Raw genomic sequence first — 24,005 nt, forward strand, 5'->3', positions numbered from 1 at the left:
GTTATTTCAGTTTTAAATCAATAAGTTCCATGACCACACAAGTTTCTAGAAAACAATTTTTATTTTAGTAATTTCAGTCTATTTTAATTAATAAGACCTTATTTATTTCCTTGTTAAATTTTTTAAAATAAATAAATTCATTTGTTTTCCAAATCTCCCATTTCACATCACTATTCCAATAACCAACTTTCCAAGCAACTTATTTCCAACGGATATTTCTATGATATGGGCATCTATGGGAATTATTTTTTTTTATCTATTTGATGCTTTATTAAATGTATGGTTGGATAGCAATTAATAATTGATTGATAAAGCTACAAATTAAGGGAATTCTTAGCTTCGCTATCCCAAATTGTTAGCTTCAAATTTTACTGTGAATGTTTAAAGAGTGCTAAGTAATAGATGAGTGTATGTCTTGAGAGCTAAACATAGCCATCTCTAATATAAACCCTTGTCCTCAATTCAGGAGAAGCAAAATGGCAGGGGGAAGAGGTTCTGGTAATGGTGGAAACTATTTGAATGAAGTAGTAAGGCAATTGGCAGCAGTTGCCCAACAGTTGGCAAGAAACTCAACTGGTAATGGGGATGCTCAAGGAGAGCTCTTTAAGAAGGTGGCACAAAGTAAGCCACCAACATATCGAGGCGAGCCTGACCCTATTATATTGGAAAACTGGTTGAGGGAATTTGAGAAACTATTTGGAGCTGTGGCATGCCCTGAAAACTCAAAAGTGAGTTGTGCTACTTACTATCTGAGGGGTGAAGCTGATCTTTGGTGGCAACAAAACGAGACTATCATTAGAGCGCTACCTGGGTTCAACTGGACCAAATTCCAAGAGAAAGTGAGAGACAAGTTTTATCCTAGCTTTTTGCAGAAGCAAAAAGCCGAGGAATTCTCAAACCTTAAGATGGACAGGATGTCAGTTACGGAATACTACACCAAGTTTATTGAATTGTCCCGTTTTGCTGAAGGGTCTGTCTCTACGGAGAAAGCAAAAGCTAGGAAGTTTGAGAGTGGATTAACTACTGATTTGCAGTTAAAGATGTGCGGGAAAGTATTTGAGACCCTGGATGAATTATGTGGAAGGGCCGCACACCTTTACGCTTTGGAAGAAAAGAATAAGAAGGAGTTAGCTGAAATAAAAGGAAGAGAGAAGAGGAAGGAAGTGGGGCAGGTTTCTGGAAACCAACAGGGAAACCAGAATGGTTTTAAGAAGCAGAAGTACCACCATAACAATAACTTTCACAACAATAATAACTTTTAGGGTAATAACCGTGAAGGAAACCGTAACTACAATGGAGGGGCTAGAAACAATAAACAGGGGAATAACAAGAATGGGAGGATTTCGTTTTGCAAAAGGTATAGGTATAACCACCCTGGAAAGGATTGCGAGGGCAATTTGGTCGCTTGTCGTGTTTGTAATAAACTTGGGCATAGGGAATATGAGTGTTTCTCCAAGGGTAGCAATGGGAACAGGCAAAACAACAATAATTCAGGAGGAAACCAGAGGAATTTCCAAGGGAACAACAACAACTTTACTGGGAACAAGGGAGTGCAACGGAATGGGGAAAAGAACAATAACACCACCAGTGGGAATAGCCAACAGAAGGGTGGAACTGCAGGGAAACTAAATGTTCTAAGTAAGCATGAAGCGGATGCCACGAATGATGTTATCACTGGTACTTTTTCTATTAACTATATTCCTGTTAAAGTATTGTTTGATTCTGGTGCAACTTTTTCTTTTGTTTCTAAGGGTATTGTTTCAAAACTTAAAGACTATTTAAAGACAGTAGAGGTAGTAGATTTACCCATAACCATTCCGACAGGTGGGGTAGTGAAATGTACCAAAACCTTTAGAAATGTGCCTTTACAAATAGAAGGAAAGATATTCCCGTATGAACTTATTGAGTTTGGGCTGAGCGAATTTGATCTTATTCTTGGAATGGACTGGTTAAGTAAGTATAATGCTGAGATTAGTTGTAGATCACAGAAAGTGAAGATGGTCACAAGCGGAAATGAATCAGTGACTTACTGGATGAATGGTAAAAACAAGTTCCCAAGGGTAATATCAGTGCTAAAATTAGCAAAATACATGAAGAAGGGACATCCAGTATATTTCTGTAGTGTTCGGAATATGAACCATGAACAAGTGACAAATCTAGAAAATATAGAAGTAGTCAACGAATTCCTGGATGTATTTCCGGAGGAGATCCCTGGAATGCCACCTAAGAGGGCAATCGACTTTACCATAGATTTAGTTCCCGGAACAGCCCCAATATCCAAGGCACCATATCGAATGACACCTGCAGAATTGAGTGAATTAAAGGAGAAATTGCTAGATTTATTGGACAAGGGATACATTAGACCAAGTGCTTCTCCTTGGGGAGCACCAGTTCTATTCGTGAAAAAGAAGGATGGAAGTATGAGGTTGTGCATTGACTACAGGGAACTAAATAAAGTAACCATAAAGAATAAGTATCCCTTACCAAGAATCGATGATTTTTTTGACCAACTAAAGGGTGCCACAGTGTTTTCAAAGATGGACTTGAGATCTGGGTATCACCAATTGAGGATTGCCGACGAAGACATTCCAAAAACCGCATTTAGGATAAGATATGGACACTACGAGTTTACAGTTATGCCTTTTGGATTGACTAATGCTCCAGCAATCTTTATGGATTTAATGAATAGGTTATTTCATCAATTTATGGATAAGTTTGTAGTCTTGTTCATAGATGACATACTGGTTTACTCAAAGAGTAAGGAAGAGCACGCAGAACACCTAAGGGAAATTCTACAAACACTAAGAGAAAACCACCTCTACGCAAAATTCTCTAAGTGTGAGTTTTGGTTGGAAAAGGTAGCCTTCTTGGAACATTTTGTGTCCAAAGACGGAGTAGAGGTAGATCCAGCCAAAATAGAAGCTGTTAAGAGTTGGCCTACACCCAAGACAATATCTGATGTGCGAAGTTTCTTAGGTTTAGTAGGATATTATAGGTGTTTTGTCAAGGATTTTTCCAAGATTGCTAAACCTATGACCACCTTGATAAAGAAGGACAAAAAGTTTGAGTGGGACAATAAATGTGAAGAAGCGTTCCAACTCTTGAAACAAAAACTAGTTACAGTACCAGTACTTACACTTCCGGATGATAGTGGACTGTATGATGTGTACAACGATGCATCAAAGAATGGTTTAGGGTGCGTGCTTATGCAAAATGGGAAGGTGATTGCATATGCATCGAGGCAGTTAAAGACCCACGAAGTAAACTATCTAACCCATGATTTGGAATTAGTTGCAATCATTTTTGCACTAAAAATTTGGCGCCATTATTTGTATGGAGTGAAATGCAGAATTTACACAGAACATAAAAGCTTAAAGTACATTTTCACCCAAAAGGACTTGAACTCTCGTCAACGGAGATGGTTAGAGTATACGAAAGATTATGATTTAGACATACAATACCACGAAGGGAAAGCGAATGTGGTTGCAGACGCTCTAAGTCGTAAAACTAGTCATGGAATCAACTCGTTAGTAGTGGCTAATGAATTATGTAGAGAAATGATGAAATTGAATCTAGAGGTTGTAGAATGGGGAGTACCAGCGGGTATTCTTGCGAGTCTAAGCATCCAACAAACAATATTTGACGAGATTCGAGCCAACCAAGAGGGAGATGTAAAGTTAGAAAGGATTTGCGAGAAAATTAAGCAGGGAAAGACTACAGACTTCAAGATTCACGAAGATGGGAGTTTGAGGTACAAAGATCGATGGTGCGTACCACAGAAATGTGAGGAAGTGAAGAGAAAGTTGATGGAAGAAGGCCACAATAAACCTTACTCTGTACACCCGGGAGGAGACAAGCTATATAAGCATTTGAAGAAGATGTTTTGGTGGCCTAGAATAAAAAATGAGGTTGCTGAATTTGTGGCAAAGTGTCTAACATGTCAAAAAATGAAGATAGAGCACAGGAGGCCTCGAGGGACGATGCAGTCATTAGAAATTCCCGGATGGAAGTGGGATTGTATTTCAATGGATTTTGTGAGTTGCCTACCTAAGTCAAAGAGTGGAAATGATACCATTTGGGTAGTGGTGGATAGACTTACAAAATCAGCAGTGTTTATACCAATGAAAGAAACTTGGAAGATGGAGCAACTTGCAAAAGCTTACATCAAACATGTTGTGAGGTTACATGGGGTTTTAAAAGATATTGTATTTGACAGAGATTCCAGGTTTCTCTCAAAATTCTGGAAAAGTGTACAAGAAAATTTTGGTACTATACTTAAGATGAGTACGGCATTTCACCCTACCATAGATGGGAAAACTGAGAGAACCATTCAAACCTTGGAGGACATGTTGAGAGCTTGTGTAGTAGACTTCCAGGGAGGTTGGGAAGATAGTTTTGATTTAATTGAATTTTCCTACAATAATAGTTACCATGCAAGCATAGGAATGGCACCATTTGAGGCTTTGTATGGGAGGAAATGTCGTAGTCCAATTTGTTGAAACGACATTAGTGAAACTATGATCCTAGGGCCTCAAATGATTGAAGATACAGTTAAACAAGTAAGGGAAATTCAAGCAGCTCAAGATCGCCAAAAGAGCTATGCAGACTCGAAGCAAATGGAAGAAGAGTTCGAAATTGGTGATAAAGTGTTGTTGAAGGTGTCACCAATGAAAGGAGTGATGAGATTTGGAAAGAAAGGAAAGCTCAGTCCAAAATACATTGGTCCATATGAAATACTACAAAGAATAGGCAAAGTAGCTTATAGGTTAGCCTTACCTATGGAGCTTAGTAAAGTACATGATGTATTTCATGCGTCCCAACTGCGAAGGTACATTCCTTATAAATCCCATGTGCTACAACCCGAAACCATTGAGTTAGATCAAAGCTTAACTTATGAAGAGAGACCTGTCAAGATTCTTGATAGTAAAGTGCGTAGTACACGCAATAAGAACGTTAACATTGTGAAAGTACTTTGGTCTAACCAAGAATATGGAGAAAGGCACTTGGGAGGCAGAAGATGAAATGAAAAAGAAATACCCGGAGCTGTTTTAGGTATGTTGAGTTACGGGGGCGTAACTCGTTTTCTTTAAGGGGCGTAGAATGCGATAGAATTTCGCGCTTTTTCCCTATATTTTACATATTTTTGGTGCTTTTTGCACAAATTCTATTAAGTATTTTGAGTATTAGTGTTCTCAAAGAGACACAAAGGAGTAAAATAATGACAAAAAGTACAACAATACTATACATAAAAAGGAAAAGTTTTAAATTTCGTTTCCCAAGTTTCGGGACGAAACTTGTTTTAAGGGGGGTAGACTTTAATACCTCGTATTTTTATATGTTTTTTATTTAAAATATATATTTTATAATGATATTTAAATAATTTTAGTATTTTAATTATGATGTTTTAATTATTTATCCCATGTAAGTTGGGAATATTTTATTAAAGGAAAGTTTGTTTAATTAATTATTAAATAGAAGTTCGGGTTTTATTTTAAGAAATTATGATTTTTAACAAGTTTTAGTAGGGAAGGGATTAGGAAAAACTAAAGGAGGAAAGTTTAGGGTAAAAGGGGTGATAGAGAAGGGGTATAAATATCCCTCTTATGAGGCAATTCAACTTTGCCCAGAGTGGAGAAAAACCAAGGTAAACCTCTCTCCCTTTTCTCTTTATTTTCTTTTTTCTTTTTCTTTTTCTCTCTCCTTCACTTCCCCTTCTTGTTGCGCACCACCACCACCGGCAACCACAACCACCGGTGGGCCGCCGACCACCAGCACCAGCCGGCAGCAACGGCGACCACCGGCGCTGGCAGCCGGCAGTGGCACCGGCCTGCTGTCGGCAGTCACAGCTTTCGAAAAAAAAATAAAAAAGTTTTAAAAATCAAATCTTTCCTACCTAAATCTAATATAGGCTTTAATCTAATTGTAAATTATGAGTTTGGAGATTTAAATTTGATGTTTGGTTATTGTAATTATGTTAATTAATTTTCAGATTTGGTTTTTAATTAAAAAGCCCCAATTTTTGAAACCCTAGGTTCTTGATTCATGAGTTATTGAAGGATTATGATGTATAATAGGGTAAACCTTTGTTTTAAGTGTTTTAATTATAATAAAGTGCTGGAATTTTATGTAGAATACTCAATATAATGTTTCTTGAAGAAATTTTAATTACCCATCAATTGGGACTTAATTATGGTGTTTTAAATATAATTTCAGCTTACTTTAATTAAATTATGAGGGGTTTTAAAATAGTATATATTGCTGGAAATTTGTTTAGAGTGGATATTAATACTCTATTATGAATTTAATGTGTAGGAGACTTTGAAGTAAGCAATTTCTACTAGTCGTGGCAATTTTAAAATCGTACTCAAGGTACGTACGCGTACTTAGCATATTTTAATGATGTAGAATCATGCTAGGCTTGATTTCAATAAATTACAAGTAGTATCATGCTAAGGTTTATGTATGGAATTGTGAATTAATGGTGTTGGTGATTGAATTGTGAAGCATGAATTATTTGTGATGGTTTATGGATTGGAAAATTATATTTTGGGCATGTTGTGTTTGAACCACACTTTTATTTATGGCATGTTAGAAGGCATGATTAATTAAACTACATGTTTAATTATGTTTGGAATATTGAAAAGGAATTTTATTATGGTTCAACTAATTTTTTATTGATGATTTAAGCATGAGGAAGCATCTATATAAGTGTCTATGTACACAAGCAATAAATTGTATGTTGGTGCCTTTGTGCACTTAAGGTGTTTTTAACACCGAGGGATAGGATTTTTGGAGCATTATGCGTTTAAGGTGTCTTTGACACTGAGGTAGAATTAAAAAGGATTCAACATTAAATAATATGTGGTCACTAATTATTCAAGAATTAATTTGGTATGTTTGGTTGATTGAAAATTTAATGTTAATAGTTTTATGATGCTTTGAGAGTCATCACCAAGTCCAATAAAAGGTAAATAACGTAAAGTGAAAGAGATTATGCACCAAAACTCTTGAAACGTATATACCATGAGTATGAACAATGGGGGGGGGGAGTTATGGGGTTTTATATTTAACCATAACTTCTAATGTAGTACAGGATGCCGTACATTCCTTTTTTATTTATTATTACGCACAGGAATTCCGCCACCTTTGAGTGGTTTTGTCGCTGGCACGGTTAGCTCCCGTGTCAGTTAACCTCAATTTATTTGGGGGAGGATAGTTGGAAACCCGTTTGATGCGTAATCAACGCTAAATGAATTATTTAGTGTCTAGTCATTGTGTTTTGTTGATTGATGTGTGTGCTTGTAAACAGGTACAATGAGGTAAGTGTGTTGATAGGTGAAAGCATGTTAGTGTGTTTAATTTATGCTTATGTACTCAACTTTGCTGATTTTGTGTGTTTGTGTGTTTCGCCATGTCTTTACCTTGGCTCTATGATGACCCATTTTTAATGGAGAGTAGTGGAAACAAGTGGAGATAAACTTTTCAGGTATTGAAGCATAATAATGATGGGGCATGAGAGAAGAGTAAATCTTGCTAGCTTTCATTAGGTTACGATGTGTTTTATGCTTTATTTATTTATGACATATTTTATGTGGACTAACACAAAGGTTTGGTTTTGGAATGGTTTTGAATAAGGGCTTTTAATGGTTCCAAGTTGTAGTTTGATTTTATTTTACTTTGTTTGTTTGGTTTTAAACTTTACTTTCATTTGGTTGACTTTTGAGTTGATTTGTTTAGACGGTTTTTAATTTTGAGTCTTCCGCTGTGTATCTTTGATAATTGCCTTAGCCGTTTTCACGGTGGCGGTAATGTCTTAGATATTCCTAAATCGTATTTTAAAGAGTAGAATGGATATTTAAAGGAAAGGAAATTCTAGGGTGTTACAAAGAAACCTGATGTCGCATTAAAAATAAAAGAAGTATAAAAAACAGTTGGACGCCGGTTTTATTTGCGTATGTAATTAACCTGAATGGGTAGCGAACATTGTTCCAGTCCTTAAAAAGGATGGACGAGTTTGCATGTGTGTCGAATTTAGGGATCTTAATAAAGCTAGCCCTAAAGACGATTTTCCTCTACCACATATTGATATATTGGTAGATAACACGGCTGAACATGCGATGTTATCCTTTATGGATGGATACGCAGGTTACATCCAAATTTTAATGGAAAAAGAAGATGAAGAAAAGACATGCTATATTACCCCTTGGGGTACGTATTGCTACACATTCATGGCATTTGGTTTAAGAAATGCAGGAGCTACGTACCAAAGAACGGCTACGACTCTCTTGCATGATATGATGCATAAAGAAATAGAAGTGTATGCGGATGACATGATCGTAAAATCCGAAGATAGAATGGGACATATAAAAGCTTTACGCAAATTTTCCACTCGCATAAAAGAATATGAAATGCGATTGAATCCACAAAAATGCGCCTTCGGAGTAACTGCTGGTAAGTTACTCGGATACGTAGTAAGCACATGTGGCATTGAGATCGATCCCTCTAAAATAAAAGCAATTGTTGACATGCCTCCCCCTCAAACAGAAAAAATATATTATGGGATTCCTTGTCAAATTTCAATACATTAGTCGATTTATCAACAAATTGACTATGACTTGTGACCCAATATTTAAAAAATTGAAAAAAGAGGAGAAACATGAATGAGACGATCAATACCAAAAGGCCTTTGAGAAAATCAAAGATTATCTCAAAAGTCCACCAATTTTAGCACCACCAGTACCCAAACTACCTCTTAGGCTATACATTACAGTTACAGACACAGCCACAGGCGCCATGTTAGCACAAGAGGTAGAAAAAGTCGAACGTGCAATATATTACATAAGTAAAAAATTCATCCAATACGAAACAAAATATAGTACCTTGGAAAAGACAAGCCTAGCATTACTGTGGGCAACCAAAAAGTTACGACATTATATGTTACCACACACTATTCATGTGATTTTTCAACAAAATCCGATAAAGTATTTGTTTAAACAACCACCCATACAAGGAAGGATATCTAAGTGGTTGGTGATGTTGGCCGAATTTGAGCTAAAATATATTCTTGAAAAATTAATGAAAGGAAAAGTAATTTCCGTCTTTCTGGCACAACATCCAATTCAAACAAGTCGTGCAGAAACTACTCATCTTCCAGATGAAGAGATTCTCATGACACAAGATGACAAAATGGGTAATGTACTTCGACGGTGCGTCCAATCAAAAAGGATGTGGCGTAGGAGTGTTACTCATAAGTCTAGAGGGAGCACATACTCTAATCTCTGTTAAATTAGACTTTGAGGTTACTAATAATACCGCAAAATGTGAAGCGTGCATTATTGGATTAGAAGCGGCGACTAGCATAGGTGTGCAAAAATTAGAGGTATATGGAGACTCCAGTTTGATTATAAATCATATATTAAAAAAATGAAAAATAAAGAACTTCACAATGATATTATACCAAGCTGACAGGCTCAAGTTGTAATCACCCAATCAAAAATAATACCTAAATCCATTAACTATGTAGATAGGGAAGAAGGGTCGAACCACAAGGAAACGAGTTAATTTATTCCTAATTAATCAAAATAATCTAAATTATCAAGTAACCAAATTGTTATTATAAAAGGTAATTAAACTACTAAAAGTAAGAGTAAGAAGGAATAAAAGTAAGAGTGAATTCAATGAAATAAAAGCCTAGGGCATAGGTTCACCAATAAACAATATTCCAGGATAAAACATAACAATCAATCATCAATGCATCAATTAATCAGACCATAAAGGGCTTTCGCTACGTATTACAATCACAGAGTTAATTTATCGGTATTAAATCTCATCTCTCGAATCTCGACTTAACCATTTATAAATTAGTCCGCCTATTGAAACTAAGCCTAAAAATCAATTCACATCTCTCAAATCTCGAATCAATATTGCTAAACACATACAATTAAACCAGGCCTAATCTAATTACATATCATTAAATCAATCAGTAGGAAAATAATTAAGCATTGACAATCAACAATCATAAATTACCCCTTCATATTATTTATTGGATACCCATAAACCCTAGAAATAAAACTACTCACACATAATTAAATCTAAACAAAACAAAACAATTAAATAAGTCATAAGAGAATAAAGGAATAAAATTGCTAAAATTAATAGAGAAGAAATCGTTACCAAAATCAATGGAACTAGAAAGTTGAGTCAAGATAAAGAGTAAAAGTTCGAGAGTAATCTAGAGAGAGAAATAATCTAAGTAGAGAGAGAAAGTCTAAGAAAATAGGTAAACAAAAATCAAGTACTAAATCGTACTTCAACATCCTAATTAGAAACTTTTAATTCGACAAATCAGGTGCTCCAGAAACACGCGTCCGATCGGGCCCGCCTTTTTCTTTGTATACTTTTCCAAGCAACCGCGCCCGATCGAGATAAATCTCACCCGATCGGGCGCGACATTCTAGTAGCACTTGTTGCGCGCCCGCCCGATCGAGCGTAGGCTTGCCTGATCGGGCCCGGTTCCACCTCGAGGCTTGGACTTCGATTGGGCTTGATTCTTCGGTCCAATCCGGTTTTCCTCTTGGGGTCTTGAATACTTGGTCCAAATGCCCCAGTATCACATATACCGAACCCCTTAATAACCGGCTCTAACCGGTCATGTGCTTCAATGACGGTCGTGCTCCTCTAAAGTCCGTAGTTGCTCCATGAAAACCCAGGAAAACGCTCCAAAGGTGCAATTTCCTACAAAACTCAAGCAAAACTACGAAAACACTAGAAAACATCAATTAGTAATAAAAGTGGCTCTAAAAAGCCAAAAATACTACTAATTATGACCAAGGGACGGGGGTAAAATACTATTTAAATTAGACACATCAAACTCCCCCAAGCCAAACCTTTGCTTGTCCCTAAGCAAAGAGCTCATCAATGAACATATAAAACACGCTTCATCCCAAGTAATCAAAATCAAGCACAAACGACTCAAGGCAAATCTAATAAACATGCTTCAATGTCAATCAATCTCATTCATCTAATCACTCTTCCTCCCCAACAATTGTCAAGTAGAGCAAACCACAAGAGCATATAGAATTCAAGACTAGTGCCCACACACTCAACTTTCATTTATGTGACGAGTAAAAGATGTACTCGATCTCTCTCCTACCAACCCCTTTAACGTGAACAATGCCCTCCCAACTCACACTCTCGTGTGTTTAAAACGATGTACACTCAACCTACTAGTCGACTCAAAATATGTCAAATGATAACTTGCATTGATATACAACACTTTCACATTCATACAACTCTATGCACAACAATCGGAAGGTCTTTAAAGCTCGTAATGTAAGGCTAGGGTAAAGGGTAGGATAAATTTAGGAAAATGTGAGAGAAAAGCCATGCAAAAGGGAGCCATACCCTAACAAAACCCATGGTAAAAATAAACAATGACAAAAACATCTCCAATCATAACTCAACTCCATAAAAGTTCACCAATCAATCCCATACATAGCAACAATCCCAACGCTTACACATTCACTCACAAAAATGTGATAATAAAGAATTAGAGTGAATTAAAACAAACTTTGAACTCATTCTTTTTTTTCCTTTTCTTTCTCGTTTTTTTTTTCAAACTTGAACTTTTTTCTTTTTCATGAATTTTTTACTCTTTTTTTTTAGCAACCTTCACATAGAACATTTGAACATTTGAAACAATTTTTTCTTTGCTCCTTTTTCTTTTCTTTTTATCTCACATTGGAATTTTCAACTTTGAAACACAAACTATCAACATTTTTCCAATCACAATATCAAAAGAATAATCACTCTTCTTTTATTCTCACATTGTGCAAATAAAGTGCACATCACAAATCCCTCACCTCACCAACTAATAGCTCCCCCAAGCCAAGCTTGGGACTAGTAACCAATGGGGCTCATATAGGCTTGTAATGTGGATAAATAATAAAAAAAGGGCACAAGCAACAACATGGGTAGCAAGAAGGGAACAAATGTATCTAATCGTCTGAAGGCTACCTAAAAGAACAAATTCCTTCGTCCTCCTCAATGTGCATAAAATTGAGCCATACAAACATTACTAATAGTTTCAAACCAATACTCAAATTCCTTGACATACAGGAACTATCACACAATTTCTAATCAAATCAACTAGTCAAGCACTATATTTACAAATGGTTGGCAAAATTAACACATGTTTAGGCATCCGAATAATTAAACTTCAAATCATGATCAACAAATTCACAATGCTCATTATCATATACCAAGAAACAAAACAATATTTTTCAAGTATGGGACACAGGGAAGCATGATTTACAATTTATTGGAACGTGTTTTTGGATTTTTTATTTTTTAATTTTTTTGTATTTTTCATATAGGAAAGCAAATAAAAACTACACTAGAAAGCAATTAAATTTATACTAGAAAGCAATAAATAGAGAGAAGAGAGAAAGAGTTACCATATGTACAAGATCATCTCCCCCCCAAGCCAAATCAAGCAATGCCCTCATTGACTTGGGGGTGTAGCTAAGAGTAGCTACTCCTCATCATCATCCTCCTCCATCCTCGAGTAGCCACCTCCATGGCTAGAGCCGACACCTCCATGGCTCATACCAACGCCACCACAATCCGAACCACCTGTAAAGTAGTTAGGGTCTACATTCTCCCCCATCCCACCAAAAGGAGCATCGGCCCCATAACCATGTACTGATGAATAGTCCACGTAACTACCACAGGTACCGGGGGTCGAATACCCTCCTTAGGGGTATTGAAACCAGTCGGTAACAAGAGCCTTGGGGGGAATAGCCCCTGGGCGTGCATAATAATCGTACATGGGGTATAAACCCCTCCCGAGGTTTTTCTCCACATACAAAACCTTCCTATCTAGAGAGCCTACTCTAGAGTCCAGGTTTTGCACCATACCCTCTACTCTCCCCTGCGCCCTCTTAATCCTATCAAGTTGGCTCTTAAAAGTGGAAAAGTCATATGGGGCATGGGGGTCAATGTTGTAATCTACAGAGGAGGTAGGGATGTCATATGTGTAGGGTTGGGGTGGTGGTTGGATGTTCTTTTGGTTGGTTGAAGTGTACATAGGAAGGTAGAGTGGTAGGGTAGTTGCTTGCACATAAGGAGGATAGTGAGGATAGTGGCCTTGTGGTATTGATGTGTCATTGTAGTATAGTGGTAAGTATTCCCGCCTGTCACGCGGGTGACCCGGGTTCGATCCCCGGCAACGGCGCCAATTTGACAAGGAAATAATCGTGTCGTTGAGCGACTACACCTAAATCAAATGAATTTATAAAGCTTTACTAACCTAATACGTGTAAAGGGTAAATAGAGGGGTCGAACCACAGGGAGAAATGCTTAAGCACTACATTCATCACCTAGGGTCTAAGCTATCTCGGAACAAGAAGTGTGAATAACTAAAAGGTTAAACTAAGAATGAAATGGATTAAAATTAATATAGCTAGGCACCAAGGGAAAAGGGTAGGTGAAGTTGACGCTTGATCATGCAATAACAAAGTAGCATATCAATGGTAAACTAAACATGCATGAATACCGAAGTAAAGGGGTCCAATCTAACCGCCTTCCGGGGTTAATTGGCTTCTCCTAACATAGCCTCTATGTTTCCACATTAGAACCATATATTAGAAGGTGCAAACAAAGAATTATCGATAGTAATGAATCTCAACTAAGTCAACTTTCGTTACTTGTTAGCAAAGACTCATATTTGATCAACTAACAATGTGCACTTGCAAGAAGACCAAAGAATATCAAGCATGCAAAGACTTTAATCACTATTAACATAACCCCAACATTATAAGCATGAACAATTAGCAACTACACCATCCCCACACCCTTGGCTAGGTGACTACTCACAAATCATATTGAAAACAATATCAATCATCAAATCAATAAGCATCAACATGATTAATAAGCAAAGAAGAAAAATCAAAGCAAATAACACTAGGCGAAAATCCCTTGAGCTTAGCTTCCTCCTCTTGAGCTTCCCTTGAAAATCATACTTCCTCCAGCTTCCCTTGAGCTTAGCTTCCTCCTCTTGAAAATCCCAATGGTTCCTAGAAAGGATAAGCATGAAAATCACAATAAGAACAAAGTGAGAAGGCTAAGAAAAGGGAAGATAAAGGAGAAAGAAAAGAGGAAGCAAAACTAAGTAAGAATGCTTAGAAAAAGGGCTAAACAAGTGCAAATGAGGGGAGAATCCTTAGAGAAAAAGGATAAAAGAGTGGCATAAATGCCACTCATCAAAATCCCCCACACTTGCCTTTTGCTTGTCCTCAAGCAAGGAATACTAAAACAAAAAGACAACACACACAACAAGCATAATATGACAAGGGTGAAGAAAATCAATCAAGCTTCGCGATGGGAAATGCTCCAAATGGACTCTAACATAGGGACATGAATCAAAGAATGCTTACTTTTCTCAACTCAAAGAGGGGGAACACGTTCTCAGATGCTTATGGTTGAAGGAGAAAAACCTAAGCTAAGCGTAGAGAACTAATGATTTCATCCTCTGCCCTAGCCCCAACCAAGACAGTTCGCGTTCTCTCCACTAGCTTCAAATCATCCCCAAGTTAGCTCCTCGTGATTCCTCGAGGGAATCGGAAAAAGAAATTTTATGTGGAGTCATAAGGTTATCCCGACATCTAAACTATGCACACTCTCTCCATAGGGTTGAAATCTATCTCCCTCCACCGTTCTTTGACCGCACTCCTCCAAGTCCAAGGGTCTTAACTCGGGTTGTAATGTCATGGCTAGGGGTTAAGGTTGGGAATTAATTTGAAAATTTTGGTGGCAAATCCTTAGTGAAGCAAAAGAGTGGCCATCTCTCAAGAACAACCTAAGAATTGAACCTAAATTCAAATTGCAACCTTCAATTCAAAATTTCACAACATTACTTCATTTCTCTCATCATTTTCTCTTTCTTTTCTTTTTTTCAACTCTTCTTTTTTTTCATATTCTTTACCCCTTTTTTTTTAATTTTTTTTATTTATTTTTTCTTTTGGTCTTCATAAGTTGCATCCTTCCTCACAAACTTTTACCATATATTTTCTTTCATGAACAACTTTCAAAATCTCACTTGAACCAATATTCATAACTTTCTTGCCCTAAAACCAACACTATCAAATTCGAACCTCAAAAGCCAATGCTTCACTAACTACAAGGGTTGGTAGAACATAGGCCGATAAGTTTGTAATATGGCTAGATCAAGAAAGTAGAATGAGGCCCAAATTGGTTAGCAAGTGGGTAGATGTAAAAATGAAAACCAAATTTGTAACAAAACACAAAGAAAACAAAGAAAAATGAGAAGAAATGCCCTCTTCCTCCTTTAAAGTGGTTTGGTCACGATCTCGGGAGCTAAATACCAACACAAAGATTAAGACATGCATAGTTAAGGATCCAAAGCGCCGCTCACAAGAATGATGAAGGCTAGAACAAATGACGCTCACACGGGATAAAAATAAGCAAATACCAACCAAGGGAATCCTATTCACTACGGAGAGCAACACCATCTTACCACTTTCCCGTGAACTAGGGGGTTCAAACGTCATCAAAAGTTCTAAACCGGGCTACCTTAGCTTATAATGTGTCTAATTCAACCTTAAGCATTCTTAAACCGTGAAAACCCTCACCAACTAGGAAGGTAAGCATTCAAAGTCATGTCATAAAAAAGGCACACAAATTCTCGAATCCAAATGAATGAGCAAATATACATAAAAAATATTTCAACTTGCCATAGTCGTGCTTGTTACACAAAAGAGAACAAGAAAAACACACAAAAAGGAGGAAGAAATTAAAAAGGTTCATAATCGAGGCATGTAAATCAAATAAATCCCAATCGACATACAAGTGATCGTTGATATCAACATCAACGATCCCAGGTTCCTTGGAACCAAAATCAATCAACCTCGAACCATTCAACTCTTCCTAAACTAGACCTAAACTAAGCACTCAAAGAAAAAGAAAAAGAAAGAGAGGAAATGTCTCACCGAATGCCGCTTGAAATATAAGACAAGGTAATATATCCAATCTCACCAAGGGAGCTAGTGTTGCTCCTTAACGTCCTACATCTCCGCTTCAAGCTTCAATAAAGATGAGCCAAACAAAAGAAACTACAACAAAACAAGAAAAGGTTAGAAAACAAAGAAAAAGACTAAAGAAATAAACAAAAAGAAGAAAAAAAATAAATTAAATGCTATCTACAAAGTTTGGATTAAGGGGATTTGGATTTTCGGGAAATTTGGATTTTTTTTCTCGGGAGCATCTCCACCTACAAACACTCAGGAATCATCAAAGAAAATCATCAGAAATCAGCAAAAATAATCATAAAACATCATCATCATCATCACATCACCACATCAATATCATCACAACATCACCATCTCATCACATCACCATCACAACATCACCAACATCATCACCACCATCACAACGCCACATCAATACCACAAGGCCACTATCCTCCTTATGTGCAAGCAACTACCCTACCACTCTACCTTCCTATGTAAACTTCAACCAACCAAAAGGACATCCCCCCCCACACTATTCTTTTGCTCGTCCCGAGCAAAAGTTACAAGCGAGAAGATCGGGGGGGGGGGGGGAGGGAAAAGAACCCTCATCACTGGTTACCATCTCCTCGCCCCCTAGGTTGAGGGGGGTTATCAGGATCAAACCCGGGAGTGTCCATGAAAGGGTGGAAGGGTTGGTTAAAGTGCTCATAGGGCCACCCTTGGGCACCCCAACCACCATCAAAAGGAGCGGGGGTGGATGTGGATGTCGGGTCATAAGCCGGATCACACCCACCCGGACGATAGGGGTCGTATGGGGGGGTGCCAACGCGTTGGGTAGGGTCGATGGGACCTTCCCAATAGGCGTAGCAAGGGGGGGGGGGGTGGGGTGTTGAGGGTCATAGGGTCCCCAATGATTGACCGGACCCTCTTGAGGAGGGTGGTAAGGGTAGTTCACATAGGGCGCTTGAATGCCCGCTTGCACAAGATTGTCGTAATTTGCCCTCGCGTAGTACCCCCATTGCTCAATGGAAGCTTGATTGTCTCGACGGATATCATCGAGGGTACTACGAAGGGCATTGAAATCAAAAGGAGGAATGGAAGACGAAGAAGATGCCTCACCTCCCCCGCTAAGGGGGGGAATGATTTGCTCCTAATGGAGGACTGGCGGAGGTTGAGGAACTCCACCCCGGGCTCTAGTTCGCCTCAGCTCATTGGGGATGTTTTGCTGAGGGATCTTCCATTTGACAGGAGCGGAGTGGTCCACCGTAGTGAGGTCGGGGTCCGGGAGGACACACCATTCGATCTCCCTATCGACTAAGAGGATAAATTGGCGCTTGCTAGTAGTGTAGTTGAGGAAGCGGCTGTGACGGAGGGCGCTTATGGAAAGAGCATAGGGAGGGAACTCGTCGGTGAGCTCTTCTCGGGTTTGGTGCACGGGTGGGAGCAATTCAATTTTATCTTTGTATGCTCCATTCTTCAAAGAAAGAGCAATGATAGTAATCATGCCACCCATAAAGATCTCATCACCGAGACGGTTATCCCTAGTATCCAAGAGCCGTTGGACGAAGGTGGAGGAGCATTGAAATTTGAGCCGTTGAGGATTATCGGCCAATAATAGGCAAGCAACCTCGTCTTTTACCATGGAGCCGAGGTTGGCTTTGAAGAACACGGCATATTGGAGAAGCCGTACAAAATACCTCAAGGCTATATGAATGATATTGTTGACCTTTGAGGTATTGGTTTGAAACCTATCCTTGTTGGTGATACTCCTCCACTACTCTTGCTCGTTGTAAGGAATGCGATGAGAGGAGGTCATTTCGGATGGGTGATCAAGGTCGGTGGCATGACAAAAGAAGATATCATTTAGATCACTTTCCGTTAAAGAGTGATCCTCGTTGAAAATTCTGAAGTGAATCATGAGTTGAGGATCCTCATCGACATCTTCCGGCTCAAAAACTTCCTTGCGAAGAGAGGCAAGGAATTCCAAAGTCACACGCTCGTAAGTGTGAGCGTGGAGGTGAATGAAGTCACCCCATCAAAAGTTTTGAGCCAACCTTACCACCTCATCCAATATTCCCAGCTTCCTCAAAGTTTGGGGGCAAAAGAATCTTGTAGGCCGAATCGGACGCTTGACGAGTGACTCATAGATTGGCCAAAATTGCTCGTCCGAAGCAATAATGCCATGATCATTGATGCCGGGAGGAGGTGGGAATTGTGGTCCTGAAGATTTTCCCACTCTCTTCCTCTTTGACTTTCCTTTTCCCTTGCCGAACATTTTGATTCTACAAATTCACCAAGAGCATATCATTAGAACAAATTGATAAGAAATGACATAAGAAGCAAAGTAGCTAGCCAAGGTAAAAGTGTATGCATGATAGTATACAATTCAAGGCATGCATGAATACATTTGAACCAAGGTTTGAATAAGAATTCCTATGTCTTTCCTATATTAGTCCTAACAAAGTCTAGGTGAAATTTGGCATGATGTCCCCTAATTTTCATGGTATCCATTCATCAAACCATCAAAATCAAACCAAAACAATGAAGAACAATCTCCAACAACATCCAACTCATGCATTTCTCAATCATAAAATGGTAACATGAACACCCTAGTATGAAATCAACAATCTTAAGCAAAGACATTAAGATCAAAATAAAACCAAGGCAAACATGCATAATCATCATAACAACATGTTCTACTATCAACAACCAATCAATTGCAACAAGTCAATCCAAATAACCACATGAATCAAACAAGTTATTACTAACAATTTCAAGAATACCACAATTCATACTTAAATATGTAAAACATGGTAAAACTATGAGAAATTGAAGAAATAAAATTGCAAAATCTAGGAAAAACATACCACAATTGATTGGAAGCAAGTAAAAACCCAAAAACACCAAAGCACTTAAACCCTTGAAATTGGGGAAAATGAAAAGATGGTTTTTTTTTTTGTGAGGAATTTTTGGTGGAGATTGTAGAAATTAAGTAGAGGATGGAAAATAAGCGAGAAAGGGTGAAGATTGGAGTGATTTTGATGGAGATTTGAGGTTGTAAGGGGAGGTGTAATGGAGGTTTAGAGTGAGAAGGAGGAGAAAGGGGGTAGGTGACGAAATGGGAATGAAGGGCACGAAAATTGAGCAGCATAAAACTTATGGCAGCAACATTTTTTTTTCAAATCTGAAGAATGGTTCGGCCGAACCAAGGGTATGTTCGGTCGAACCACAGTGAAAGTTCGGTCGAACCATGGCCAAAACTCATTTTTCTGAAATCCGGGCATAAAGTTCCAGCAAATTCGCAAAAATAGAGGAGTGACCGAACCTAGAGAGAGTTCGGTCGAACTACAAAGCATGTTCGGTTGAACCTCCCAGGGGTTTGGTCGAACCTATGTTGAAACTTCATTTTTGAAAATTTTGGCAGAATGTTGCTGAAATTTTCTAAAAATTGAGGAGTGACCGAACCCAGGAAAGTTCGGCCGAACTACAGTATAAGTTCGGTCGAACCATAATTAGGTTCGGTCGAACCTTCTGCCAGAATGCAAAATTGAATTCTTGGCAGAGTGTTGCCATAAATCCTTGAAAATGCTGCAGTGGCCGAACATAAAGTGGTTCGGCCAAACTCCCATAAAGAATCGCACAAGTAAAAATAGTCCTTAACACACATCTAAACACCATACAATCATGCTAGATGCAAAGCATATCAAAAACCCAAACACAATCAAAACTCATAAATCCCAACAATCCAAAGTTGTAGATGGAAAAAAAGAAGCAACATGAAAAGAAAAAGTTGAAAAGGGTTAGAAACTCGGGTTGCCTCCTGGAAACGCTTTTGGTTAACGTCGTTAGCTCGACGTTCCTTGAGTTGATCAAGGAGGGTCGAATTGATGATGCACATCAAGAAGTGTCACAGAAATCGGTTCATCACTTGGGAATCCTTCATAATAGGGCTTGAGACGGTGACCGTTGACTTTGAAAGGAGAGTGGCCGTCTTGGGAGATTTTGTAGGCTCCATATGGAAACACTTCCGTGACAATGTACGGCCCACTCCACCTTGACCTATGTTTGCCCGGGAAAAGCTTCAAGCGGGAGTTGAATAGGAGGACATTTTGGCCTTTGACGAATTCCTTCTTGACAATTTGAGCATCGTGCCAAGCCTTAGTCCGCGCCTTATACATGCTTGCGCTATCGTAGGCATTCATCCTCAACTCCTCTAACTCATTAGCTCTAGAAGCCTTTGCTCACCCGCACTATGGAGATCAAAGTTGATTTGCTTGATTGCCCAATGCGTTCGATGCTCCATCTCCACAGGCAAATGACAATTTTTCCCATAGACAAGCTTGTAGGGAGTGGTCCCTATTGGAGTTTTGAAGGCGGTCCTATAAGCCCATAGTGAATCAATGAGTTTGGAGGACCAATCCTTCCTTGTCCTAGCAACCGTCTTCTCCAAAATCACCTTGAGCTCTCTATTGGTGACCTCCGCTTGACCACTCGTTTGAGGGTGGTAAGCAAGCCCTCGCTTGTGAGACACCCCATACTTATCAAGTAGTCGAACGAAGGTGTGGTGCTTGAAATGCGATCCCCCATCACTAGTTATTGCTCTTGGAACACCAAATCTCGGGAAGATCACTTTCTTGAAAAGATTGACCACCACCTTAGAGTCATTCGTTGGAGAAGCCACGGCCTCCGCCCACTTAGACACATAGTCAACGACGACCAAAATATACTTGTTCCCATGTGAAGAAATGAAAGGGCCCATGAAGTCTATAGCCCACGAATCAAAAACTTCAAGCTCAAGGATGGGGTTTTGCGGCATTTCATCCCTTCTAGAAATATTCCCCATCCGTTGACATCTATCACAAGTCTTGACAAATATCCAAGCATCCTTGAATAGAGAAGGCCAAAAGAGCATAGATTGAAGGAACTTTGAGGCGGTCTTTTGAGCACTCATATGCCCACCACAAGGAGAAGAGTGGCACATATTGAGAACACTTTGAACCTCGTCGTTGGGGACGCATCTCCTCAACAAACCATCGACCCCTCTTTTCAATAAAATGGGATCATCCCAAATGTATCTCTTGGCCTCGTGCTTGAGTTTTCGACATTGTTGCGAAGTGAAATCCGGCGGTATGGCACTACAAGCTAAGTAATTCACAATATCCGCATACCACGGCTCCGATTTCACTTCAAGGACATATAGCACATCATCTCTTAGAGCGTCCTCTATTAGTAAGCCATCATCTTCAAACCTTGCACCGCCCAACCTTGAGAGGTGATCCGCCGCCACATTCTCAGCTCCCTTCTTGTCTCTCATCTCATAATCGAAGTCTTGGAGGACTAAAACCCATCTCAACAACCTTAGTTTAGCTTCCTCCTTCCCTATCAAATATTTGAGAGCCGAGTGGTCGGTATACATAATTGTCTTAGAACCAATGAGGTAGGTTCTAAACTTCTCGAATGAATGGATAACCGCTAGGAACTCCTTCTCGGTAGTTGTGTAGTTTCGTTGGGTATCATTGAGAGTTTTAGACAAATAATGTATGACATGAAGTTTCCCATCCTTTCGTTGTCCAAGAATTGATCCAATGGCCTTGTCACTAGCATGGCACATGAGCTCAAATGGAAGAGACCAATCCGGACCTTGGACAATAGGAGCGGTGCAAAGGGCTTTTTTCAACCTACAAAAGGACTTATGACAAGCATCATCAAACACAAACTCCTTATCTTGTTGCAATAGGGATGTGAGAGGCTTAGCGATCATTGAAAAATCTTTTATAAAGCGCCGATAGAACCCGGCATGGCCAAGAAAAGACCTCACTTCCCTCACGTTGGTGGGGGGAGGAAGTTTTTCGATGACCTCAACCTTGGCTCTATCAACCTCAATGCCGGCATGGGAAATTTTGTGCCCAAGAACAATCCCACTTTCCACCATAAAGTGGCACTTTACCCAATTCAACACGAGGTTAGACCTCTCACACCTTTCTAAGCAACGAGATAAATTAGATAGACAATCTTCATAGGTGGCTCCTCTAACGGAGAAGTCATCCATGAAGACTTCTATCTCATCCTCAATCATATCACTAAAAATAGACATCATGCAATGTTGGAATGTTGCGGGGGCATGACACATGCGCCAACCGGGACTTCTCCGTCATGATGATTTTTCACTACCGTCATGCCCCCTTTCTTAGGCACAAATTGCACGGGAGATACCCAATCACTATGAGAAATTGGGTAAATAATTCCCGCATCAAGAAGCTTAGCCACTTCCTTCCGCACAACCTCTTGCATGGAAGGGTTAAGCTTTCTTTGCCTTTGCCTAACGGGTTTGGCATCTCCCTCTAGATCAATTTTGTGCATACATAAAGATGGACTAATACCTTTGATATCATCAATGGTATAACCCAAAGCTTTCTTCTATTTTCTCAAAACATTGATTAAGAGGGAGGTTTGCTCCTCCGTTAGGTTAGAATTTACAATCACGGGGAAAGACTCATCGGGACCAAGAAATGCATAACACAAGCCCAAAGGTAGAGGTTTCATGTCTACCTTTGGTGCTCCCTTATCATTGGGGCTCTCTTCTCTTTATTCAACTTGAAAGAGGTCATGAATGTAAGGAGCCTCTTCTTCCATGCTCGAGCCCTTGCACTCCTTCTTGCTTTCCTCAAGCAAATCCTCATAGAATTGTATGTCTTCTTTGTGAGTACCTATCTTTGATTCATTCAACAACACACTTTCAAGAGGATCATTAGTAGCATGCAAGTGGGAGCGAGAAAATTCATTAAGAACGGTATCAAGAACATCTACCCTAAAGCATTCACCACTTGAGGAGAGTTGTTGCATGACATTATTCAAATCAAACTCAATAGAATCATTGTCAATTTTCAAGGATATCTTCCCCTGCTTCACATCGATGATAGCTCTAGAAGTAGCTAGAAATGGCCTACCCAAAATTATAGGAATCCTCTCATCCTCATCCATCTCTAGCACATAGAAATCCACGGGGAATGTAAACTTTCCTACCCTAAGGGGAATGTCCTCAACTTTTCCCATGGGGAACTTAAAGGAACGGTCCGCTAGTTGGAGAGTAATGTTAGTGGGAGAGAGGGTTCCTACACTAAGATTTTGGTAGACGAAATAGGGCATGTGACTTACACTTGCTCCTAAATCACACAAGGCTTTATAAAATTCAATGCCATTGATAAAACAAGGGATGGAAAAGTTACCCGGATCTTTCAATTTGGTAGGTAGTTTGTTGGAAAGAATTGCACTACAATTGGCAGTCAAACTCACCGTCTCACACTCCCTTCTCCCACTCAAAAGGTCTTTCAAAAATTTGGAATAGTGGGGCATTTTCTTCATAGCATCAACAAAAGGGACGAAAATATGCAAATTCTTAATGACTTCCAAAAACTTCCCAATATGGGCATCAAGTTTAGCTCTCACAAATCGTTGTGGAAAGGGTAGCTTCTCCTCTCTAGGTTGGCGATTTAGGGGCAAGGGGGTGGCTTCTTTTTTCTCGGGCACCTCAACATGTTTTTCCTTTCCAACACTCAATGGCTCATTGGGTTTTTCACCCTCATTCTCTAACTCCACCTCTTCTTGGGGTTCTTCCTCAATTAAAGGGTCACTCCCTACTACTTTCCCACTCCCAGTTGTCACGACATACAAAGGTTTTGGGTTGACTCCTTTACTTGGGATGTGAGAAGAAGAAGAAGAAGAAGAAGAAGAAGAAGAAGAAGAAGAAGGGGATGAATTAGATGCAAGTTGAGCAATTTGGGTTTAAAGCATTTTCATATGAGCATTGGTTCGTTTTTGGGCCTCTTCATGTTTCTTTTGATCCTCCTCACGCATTTTCAAAAGAGCATCTAATTTAGCCATCACGGGATCGATTGGAGGGGCTTCAAGTTGAAGAGGTTGTTGAGGTGGAGGAAGTTGGGGTTGATGGAAACCTGGAGGCCTATTAGTTTGGGCATA

The 24,005-nt window shown here is 39.2% G+C and overlaps 1 protein-coding gene and 1 non-coding gene across 2 annotated transcripts; both read left to right on the forward strand.

Moving 5' to 3' along the window:
• Positions 1-476: 476 nt before the first annotated feature.
• On the forward strand, positions 477-4,284 carry LOC145574188 (uncharacterized). The gene is made up of 4 exons (XM_081631929.1): positions 477-1,172; positions 1,752-2,192; positions 2,859-3,189; positions 4,217-4,284. The coding sequence occupies exons 1-4, from the start codon at positions 477-479 to the stop codon at positions 4,282-4,284; spliced, it is 1,536 nt and encodes a 511-aa protein (XP_081488055.1).
• Positions 4,285-13,162: 8,878 nt separating this feature from the next.
• TRNAD-GUC (transfer RNA aspartic acid (anticodon GUC)) lies at positions 13,163-13,234 on the forward strand. Its single transcript has one exon. It is a non-coding gene; the product is annotated as a tRNA-Asp (tRNA).
• The last annotated feature ends 10,771 nt before the right edge of the window (positions 13,235-24,005 follow it).

This window comes from Chenopodium album, chromosome 2 (genome assembly GCF_948465745.1).
Source record: "Chenopodium album chromosome 2, dcCheAlbu1.1, whole genome shotgun sequence".
Classification (NCBI taxonomy): domain Eukaryota; kingdom Viridiplantae; phylum Streptophyta; class Magnoliopsida; order Caryophyllales; family Amaranthaceae; genus Chenopodium; species Chenopodium album.

What these genes read in the sequence shown, in the direction of transcription:
- LOC145574188 (XM_081631929.1), top strand. Translation starts at nt 477, where the DNA reads ATGGCAGGGGGAAGAGGTTCTGGTAATGGTGGAAACTATTTGAATGAA. An exon ending in TAGTCAACGAATTCCTGGAT is followed by an intron (nt 2,193 to 2,858) that starts GTATTTCCGGAG and finishes TGGTTGGAAAAG; the next exon opens with GTAGCCTTCTTGGAACATTT. An exon ending in CAACGATGCATCAAAGAATG is followed by an intron (nt 3,190 to 4,216) that starts GTTTAGGGTGCG and finishes TGTATTTGACAG; the next exon opens with AGATTCCAGGTTTCTCTCAA.